General features: G+C 29.6%; 1 protein-coding gene across 1 annotated transcript in view; it reads right to left on the reverse strand.

The window, feature by feature from the left end:
- The window catches only part of LOC119689183 (thrombospondin type-1 domain-containing protein 4-like), a gene marked incomplete at its 5' end in the record, with an annotated part of 48,900 nt that extends 44,975 nt beyond the window's left edge, over positions 1 to 3,925 (reverse strand). The window contains 2 exon segments of the mRNA XM_038103953.1: positions 3,179 to 3,551; positions 3,618 to 3,925. Of these exon segments, the coding sequence (XP_037959881.1) occupies positions 3,179 to 3,551; positions 3,618 to 3,925 (681 nt within the window).
- Positions 3,926 to 10,257: the final 6,332 nt, after the last annotated feature.

Genomic DNA, 10,257 nt, shown 5'->3' on the forward strand with positions numbered 1-10,257 from the left:
CACGCTTTTAAAAAATTAAATAAAATATGATAACAAAAAAAATTTAATATTGATGTTAATAAAGTCGATTAAGATATGCTACCCAACAGAATTATTAAGGCTTTACGTTATAAAAAGGATCAGTAAACCAGTAAACAGATAAATGCATACAATTAAGCTAACAAACGTTTAAGGTAGACAAACAATATAACAATTCTCTATATATTTCTACATATGTAATAAAGTTACTATTTATCTATTTAGCATGAAGTCCTTAAAAATCATGTGTGCAAATTATAGGTATCTGCCTATTTATAGGTTTATAAATCAAAGGAACGGCTTGCCTGCTGGGTTACTTTATTATTTTAAGCTATAAAATTAAGCAACTAAATATCTACGCCGTCATATATGTTTAGCAATAAATTAATTTTAATTATAATTACTCTTAATTTTTATTTAACTAATAAAACCTTTACTATGCACTCTCGGGATATACCACTATGCCATGGTGATGGGTTGAGTAGATGTAATGAATCTGAAAGTAGTGCCGATGCGAAGTATGACAGAATTAAAATTAGCCCAATAATAACGTTTTATATTTTAAATCTTTATATTTTCCTTAAATACAGTTCTTGAGATTGGCTTTCTACTGCATGTAGTTTGCATCATGTCTCTTGTATTTTTTCGGCCTATAAAAACCTTCTCAAATTTAGCCTCAATTGTGAACAATTTTTCAATTTTTTAGAATATCTCAAAAATTATAATAGGTGGAATAACAAATTCAGGGAACTAAATATTTGTACTGCATAACCAAGGTCAATATGCTTTCATAAAAAACTACCCACTTCAAGTCCATATGGTCTCGCATACAAATTCGTGCGTGACTCCTATATGGATGTGTACCGTTTAGCAAAGCCTGAAACACTACTATACACCAGCTAGAAATTGCACAAAACCAGGCTCTGAGAAGACTTTTCAAGGTACCATGTTAGATTAAGTCGAATGACATCCTCAGGAACCTCAAGATTGATCCGATCAAAAAATTAGTAACGAAAACTGACAGACTTACCAACACCGCTTTATCGAATCTCAAAACGATTACAGGCTACAAGGCGTAAAAAGGGGTTTTGAAAATACCTCGCAGTTAATAGAGAGTAAAAATGCTCAAGTGCACTAGCTCAACTAGCTTCAAAATAATATATATAAAAAACAAGTTTATTTAAAAAACCGGGATGATCTTCTTCTTAGGATTTAAGTTATTGATAATTCCAGCAACGAAATCATGCAAATCGGTTGAAAAGCAACGAATTTATTGCACTAGACCTATTCACCTAGATTTGCAACAAACCGATCTCCTTATATATGTATCAAGAAGTAAGATTAAAAGCTTTAGCTATGCTGACTTAAACACAACTGTAAAAAATCTTATCCAAAAAATTTAAGCAAATCCCTAAATAACATTTTCTACGTTATATCTCCCGAATCCATCCAAGGAAATTCACATGTTGTTTTTAGTGTGGGTTCTTGACTTTATTCAATATTTAATATAACTAAAAAAATCCCTGTCGCTGCTGCTGCTACTATTGATCCAAATAACGATAGTAACTGTATAGCTATATATATAGCTAGTCACAATTTAGCTCCAAAAAAATGAAGAAGTATTTAAATTAAGCTTTTCTTCGCAAACGTAGAGAGAAAATATGAAAATGTTTTAAGACTGAAAATCTTTTTAATATATTCCATTTTTTTTAAATATTTAGAATATTTTACAACCATTTAACAGTTATCATTAAGGTGGTACTGATATGTGACTGGCAGTATGTCTTCAGTAACTGAAATGGTTCTACACATGATTCCCGAAATAATGTATGTTGCAATGAAAATCTGACAGTACATACTATCCACGTTTTAAGACAAAAAAAGCATTTCATAACATTCTAATAGATGTACAGAATGCCTTTAGTGCATACCACTTGAATATTGGCCTCACTGGCTAGTTACTGCAAAGCATAGCAGTAAACCCAAAGCAGACGGTTTTACTTATAAAAAAATTTATATTAATTAACTATGTTGAGGCTAGTTGAGTCAGTGCACTGGAGCACTTTCGCTCTCTATTAACTGCGAGGTTTCTTCATAACCCTTCTCTATGCCTTATCTGAATTATTGTTTATCACTTCATCAGACTAAGCAATAACGATCCTCAGATCTGCATACCTTCTCAGAGCCCGTAACCATTCTGAGATTTGATACTTGATAACGGTGTGTTGAATAACACGTTCCAAACATTAATGGTTATAACTGCAAAGAATGTGGTTATACAGATAACACTATTTTTAAGTTCAGATAAATTTGATTTAATATGATAAACTTTACAATAAACTTTACGCACCTATTCTGTGCACTTGACAGATTTGTCAAATTCTTTAATAAAATTTTTGATCTTTATATAGCAGAAAGCTTTTTAGTATTCTTGACACATCTTGACAAATTTCAAAGCTCAAGAACCTAGTGCTTCTCACCACACTATTGTGTAAAGTGTTTTGTATAGAAAACTGTTCGTAATTGTGCGTAACTGTTCGTAAAAAATGCTTGTAAAGAGCATATATTTTAAGTTGTCAAAAGCATTTTTTATGCATTTTTCATGCATTCAATTAACAATAAAAAATATGCTTGTAAAGAGCGTATATTTTAGTTAAGAATATTTGTCATGCATGCAAATAATAAAAAATGCTTAAAAAGAGCATATTTTTTATAGTTGTAAACAGCATTTGAGGTATTGACAACTAACAAGGAAAAGAGCTTTTTATTTATGTCACGGAATACCAAAACCTTTACAGCAGTCAATTTTGACAAGTGTCAATGTTTGACAAGTTTATAAAGTGCACAAAATAGGTCCGTTAATCTATATTGAAGCTTTTAAATATACTTTAATTACACAGCTTTAAATGAAACTTATGAGCATTACAAAGCTTAGTTTAGAATTAGAATAAGAATTAAAATCAGTTATTTTAGAACTATTAATTTAAATTAATAGAAAATAACTCAACATAGAAGAAATTAAATATGATGACATCCAAAACGCATACAAGAAACACCTAATCAATTGACAACATAATCAATCTTAGCATTCTATGTAAAGTACTAATATAGACACTCATCTCTGATGAAAATATATCACAACCTACAAATCAATACTCACCCTACAAATCCCTTCGATACAAACAGCTTTCCGTCGATATGCATGTGTATAATAAACCGCTGGTTTCTCGCAAGGCGTTCCATCGGTAACTGAGCGATTCATACTAATGAAGTTTTCGGAATCAATAGGACGACAGAATAATTCACACTCGTTGTGCTCTTTCTCGTATCCAATCCAATTAAAGAACTTGCCTTTATATGAGATTGTATTGAAATCAGAACATTGTTCATCTCTAAATTGATTGTTCGTTAATTTACACTTCTCATCTTTGCACATTCGATACTTTTTCGTTAAACCAAAGCAACCTTGCTGTCCATTTAAATCTGGATAAAATGCATTTTCAATGGGATTTTCTGAAGAGGAATTCTGTATACTAAAAATAAGAACATATGTATTTTCAAATAAACTTAAGATAAAAATTTATTTAATTCATATAGACCTTTGTATACATTTTCTTTTTTTGATCTGCACACAAGAATTAGTGCATTTACTCCATTTATCCCACTTGGACCAGCTGTAGGTAATGCCAATACGTCTAATTATGGCAATATTTCGTTGATGCGATTGCTTGGCACCCTCATTTTCATCAATATAATCATTGTAATCGTCTTCGTTGTCATCTGTTATAGCAGATTTTAAAAATGTTTTCGAAAGTTTTTTTGATTTTGTTGAAGTATTCAAAATTTTGTCGATGTTGGTAGTTGATACATATCTTAATTCAGTATTCGCATAAAAAAGACACACGACAAAGATGAAAAGTCTATGGAATGTGTATAAGAAAATATAGATGAGTGTGATTAAAATGCAGAGTATTCTGGAGTTTTCTGGATTTTATTTTCATAGTAATAAATAGTAATAAAATAAATACCTATAATACAGCTTATTAATATTCAGAATAAATAATAATCTGATAGTGCTATGTTAAGTATATATAGTGAATACATCAAAACATCGCTATCAGTTGACAAATTTTTGCCAAAATTTGAAAAATATATATGCATACGTTATCAGGATGAAAAACTATTCTACTTCTCTATACCAGTAAGAACTCGAACCAATCGATAGTGGGGACTTATATGACAGTTAATTGTCAAATGGCATTTCACCTGAAATATCTCTTGTATTTACTATGCAAGAGGTATTTATTTCAATTCTAATATTTTCACCAGCAATGAATTTAACTGTCGGTTATCTAACTAAAGAAAGAACTATTGGACATACCTATCGTATTAAAAGTTTACGTACCATAAGATCAATTGAACAGAAAAATGCATAATAATTTCTGCCAAGATTAATATTGTCTTTTAGAGCAGTTTTCAAACTCTTACTATCTTTGTATTATATTTACACTCTCAGAATATCATTTAAGGTATTATGTTCCATAACAACTTTTTAAGTGTTTCTAAACCAGTTGCTATTGCATTTGCTATATCTGTAAAATTTCTGGATATGAATCTATACGCCAAACTGAGATGGAAAATACAGGTCAATAAAAAACTAAGTGAGCTGAATGTAAAATCCCAAACACTATCTTGGCTTATGAGAAGGAGATCTGAAGTATCTCAGTAAAACAAACTCATGATATACAAATAAATTTTTAAACCCATATAGCTTTGTGGCATTTAAAATTGAGGTTGTGTAAAAAATTATACAATAGATATGAAACAAAAGTTCCAAAATAAAGCACTCAGGGATGCAGTTAAAGCTCTATGGTATATGTAATATGTTGACCTGCATTATGTCCTTAAAATATCTACAGTCAGGCAAGAAATACAAAGGCAATACGCATTATGACGAGATGAGTCAACACTTAGCACTATTCCGGCGTTACTTTGCGATGTTACACGCAGACGCTCCAAGGACCTTTTTAGGCGTTTCAACCAGGAAAGGGATGACTAGCTTAAAACTAGATGCTCACTTTAGATAAGTAATATTACTTGTAATATTAAATTTATAAACCTCTTGTTGTTTGTTTAAATAAAAAAAATAAAAAAATATATGTAGTGTTACACCTTTGTAATATATGTATGCAAACTATTTTGGCACTATTCGAACTATATTTATGTACATATGTCTACTTTCTATATGCACTGTGTGAAATTTGACCTGAAGGTGTGATAGAACATTTTTTAAAAATGATGAAGTTGTAACAGAAACAACAACTCTAATAACTACTGTCACATAATCACCAATTTTTTTTTTGCATTAAATTGAAGATGTGAAAATAAAGCCCAGCCGTAAGGCAGTGGGGATGGACCAGCCGTTGTTCCGGTGGTGCAACCGCAATTCACACATCAACACAAGTTTTACTTGAAAGCAAATGTTCGAATAAAGTCTGTGTAGCTTTCTTTTACTCGATAATTTGCTGGTGGAACGCACTTGTGTACACACAGAGTTACTCAAAGTCACTACGAGTAGCTCGTGGAATAGACCAAATATAAAGTGAAAGATAGTTTTTATCTCTTGTGCAAAACCACAACTTCGACAAAAGTTGTTACTGGTGAAACCAAGTCTCTTTGCTTGTCTTTCTGACACACAGTGATCTATCACTACTAATACCGTAGTATGTTCTAAGTAGTAAGTTTCACCTTTGTTGATGTAGCTGACTATTACTAGTATGTGCGAGCAAGTTATCGAACATTAGGTCGAAAGAATCCAGTACTGTAAGAAGTGTCGTAAGCAATATTTGAATGATTTTGAATTTCAGATATAGCGACATGTTCCATACAATATATTGAAATAACAGTTTGATCTAAATCTTAATTACAAAATGGATAGATCTGTAATAAATACTCTTTATTATTATCATTTAAATAGTTTATTGCTTCTTGTATTGTACTTTATTTTGTTTCAGATTTGTGTATTTCCAAATCGTAAGTAGAAGATTAAAGAGCATTCAGTTATTTTTAACTAGATATATGTAAATTCTTTAAATTATTTTATTAGCCAGGGTTTTATTAATTATACATATATGCATAAATAGAAACGAGTACATAAATCTAAACGTATCTTTGCTATGTAATCTGAAGCAAAGTGTCTTCTTGCAGAATTAATATACATTAGTAAGTCTGTTTTATTTAAATTTTCGATAATAAAATTGTTATGCTCTAATTACCCCTCAGTTGTTTAATTTTAAAAAATCTAAAACAAAACAGAAACTGACTTTCTCAGTTCGTAAATTACACCAACAAACGCGTTAAGAGTAATTACAGTCCCATTAGTGGGTGCGTACTGGTAACAACTATCGAATCAAACTGAAATCATGATATCACCTCAAGTGTACATCAGAAAAGAACAAAACAAATTATTTGGTATTAAACAAAATAATAATTTGATGTTTTTTTTTTGTTTGTTGAATAATTATTAAATTTTGATAGCTCAATTTTAACACAACTCCGAATCACAATATTATCCATATATTAAGAAAAAGACAAGGAAGTTGTTTCAGATCACTAATGATAATTGTTTTAATCCCGATGTAGTCAGGGGACTGATGAATTATACTTTTATTAAACAAAAAGATTTCTTCCTACTTAATTAAATCAAATTTTTATGATATAATTTTTATATTAAGACAAAATAAATCTACGAAGGCAGAATATAATTGTATCTATAAAATCCACAATTAGGTAAATATGACTAATATGATCTAAAGATAGTTTTTAAAAAAGAACAAAATTTGATAAAGCATTTTATGCCAAATATTAACTAATGCCATCAAATATATCTACCTATATCTATTTATAGATATAGCTACATGAAATATAACGACTACAAAGCTATATTAAATCTATATGACTCTAAGCTACAAATTTAGCAGGACCCGAGTTCGATTCCTGGTACTTGCATTTACGATTTATTAAATACAAGAACTATTTCTAAGACCACTGATGATGGGTATTTGACAATATTCGAAACATCTGCATGGATGGTCAGCCAAAAATTCAATTAATTAAAATAATATAAATTGGATTTTTTGTTGTTCTAGTTCACTACTGTTCTAAAAACCTCTTTATTAAATCTATATTAAAATTATATTATCTTCAATATAATACCATTTTTAATAGTATTTTGTAAGTTTGAATTCCTGATCGGAAAAGGTTTATCATAAGAACTCTTTCAGAAAAAGAAAATCTGTAAGTTTAAAATATTTTCTAACTTTATATAATTTAATATTAAATTTAATTAAATTTTTGTTGTTGTTTCACTTCTGTTCGAAAACCTCTTTATGTAAATATAACAAGTTTCTATTAAAACTATAATAGTCACTTTCGTCTGGAAAATTTGACGTTAAATTACAACTTATTCACAAAAATATGGTTCTCGCCAATAAATATTGGTTCTCGCCCGTGCGACTAGTGGAGTAACATTAGCATGACTTTCTCAGCATTACGTTCCTAGATTAGGTTCTATACATAAGAAAGAACAAATCATGCAACAAATAATGCCTCTACGAATAGAATAGTTTTGAGATTTAACAATTAAAAATAAAAAATATAATTAATTAATTAATTCAATTATTCTACAGCTGGTTTATGATTTCGTTCTAATATATAAATACAGCAAGTAAAATTGTTAATATTTTTATTATTGTTATTTTAAAAAAATAAATTTTTGTTGTTGTTTCATTTCTGTTCGAAAACCTCTTTATGTAAATATAACAAGTTTCTATTAAAACTATAATAGTCACTTTCGTCTGGAAAATTTGACGTTAAATTACAACTTATTCACAAAAATATGGTTCTCGCCAATAAATATTGGTTCTCGCCCGTGCGACTAGTGGAGTAACATTAGCATGACTTTCTCAGCATTACGTTCCTAGATTAGGTTCTATACATAAGAAAGAACAAATCATGCAACAAATAATGCCTCTACGAATAGAATAGTTTTGAAATTTAACAATTAAAAATAAAAAATATAATTAATTAATTAATTCAATTATTCTACAGCTGGTTTATGATTTCGTTCTAATATATAAATACAGCAAGTAAAATTGTTAATAAAAACTTTCATAGCAAAAGTAACAAAACTCCAGCAAAAATATGCGAACAAAAAAGTCAAGTACGGCTTTGGATCAGTTGGTTAAGGTGCGCTGATTCTGAGCTTCATATTTGGCAGGACCCGAGTTCGATTCCTGGTACTTGCAGTTTCAAAAATAATTATTTACGAATAAGTAAATAGAATTCTTTCCAAGACCAATGAAGATGGGTATTTGGCAATACTCGAAACAGCTGTATGGTGAGCCATAAATTCAATTAATTAAAATAATATAAAAAATAAAATTTTTGTTGTTGTATTCCACTACTGTTCGAAAAACCTCTTTATGAAATATAATAAGTTTCTATTAAAATATAATAGTCACTTTCGTCTGGAAAATTTGACGTTAAATTACAACTTATATTCACAAAATATTGGTCTCGCCCGTGCGACTACTGGAGTAACATTAGCATGACTTTCTCAGCATTACGTTCCTAGATTAGGTTCTATACCTAAGAAAGAACGAATCATGCAACAAATAATGCCTCTACAAAAAGAATAGTATTGAAATTTAACAATTAAAAATATAAAAAAAAATATATTTAATTAATTAATTTAATTATTCTACAGCTGGTTTATGATTTCGTTCTAATATAAACACAGCAAGTAAAATTGTTAATAAGAATTTTCATAGTAATAGTAGCAAAACTCCAGAAAAATATGCGAAGAAAAAAGTCAAGTACTGCTTTGGATCAGTTGGTTAAGATGCGCTGATTCTGAGTTTCACATTTGGCAGGACCCGAGTTCGATTCCTGGTACTTGCAGTCTCAAAAATAATTATTTACGAATAATTAAATACGAGAATTATTTGCAAGACCACTGATGGTGAGTATTTGACAATACGCGAAACAGCTGAATGGTCACCCAAAAATTCAATTAATTAAAATAATATAAAAAATAAAATTTTTGTTGTTGTATTTCACTACTGTTCGAAAAAAACCTCTTTATAAATATAACTAAAATATAATAAGTTTCTATTAATATATAATAGTCACTTTCGTCTGCAAAATATGACGTTAAATTACAACTTATATTCACAAAATATTGGTCTCGCCCGTGCGTCTAGTGGAGTAACATTAGCATGGCTTTCTCAGCATTACGTTCCTAGATTAGGTTCTATACATAACAAAGAACAAATCATGCAACAAATAATGCTTCTACGAACAGAATAGTATTGAAATTTAACAATTAAAAATAAAAATATAATTAATTTATTAATTCAATTATTCTACAACTGGTTCATGATTTCGTTCTAATATAAACATAGCAAGTGAAATTGTTAATAAAAACTCCAGAAAAATATGCGCACATAAAAAGTCAAGTACGGCTTTGGATCAGTTGGTTAAGGTGCGCTGATTCTGAGCTTCACTTTGGCAGGACCCGAGTTCGATTCCTGGTACTTGCAGTCTCAAAAAATAATTATTTACGAATAATTAAATTCAAGAATGATTTCCAAGACCACTGATGAAGGGTATTTGGCAATACTCGAAACAGATGTATGGTCAGCCAAAAATTAAATTAATTAAAATAATATAAAAAAAAAAATTTTTGTTATTATAGTTTACTACTGTTCGAAAAACCTTTATGTAAATTAACAAGTTTCTATTAAAACTATAATAGTCACTTTCGTCTGGAAAATTTGACGTTAAATTACAACTTATTCAGAAAAATATGGTTCTCGCCAATAAATATTGGTTCTCGCCCGTGCGACTAGTGGAGTAACATTAGCATGACTTTCTCAGCATTACGTTCCTAGATTAGGTTCTATTCATAAGAAAGAACAAATCATGCAACAAATAATGCCTCTACGAACAGAATACTATTGAAATTTAACAATTGAAAATAAATTTATAATTAATTAATTAATTCAATTATTCTACAGCTGGTTTATGATTTCGTTCTAATATAAACACAGCAAGTAAAATTGTTAATAAAAACTTTTATAGCAAAAGTAACAAAACTCCAGAAATATATGCGAACAAAAAAGTCAAGTACGGCTTTGGATCAGTTGGTTAAGGTGCGCTGATTCTGAGCTTCACATT

Source organism: Teleopsis dalmanni, chromosome X (assembly GCF_002237135.1).
Source record: "Teleopsis dalmanni isolate 2A chromosome X, ASM223713v2, whole genome shotgun sequence".
In the NCBI taxonomy this organism is placed as follows: domain Eukaryota; kingdom Metazoa; phylum Arthropoda; class Insecta; order Diptera; family Diopsidae; genus Teleopsis; species Teleopsis dalmanni.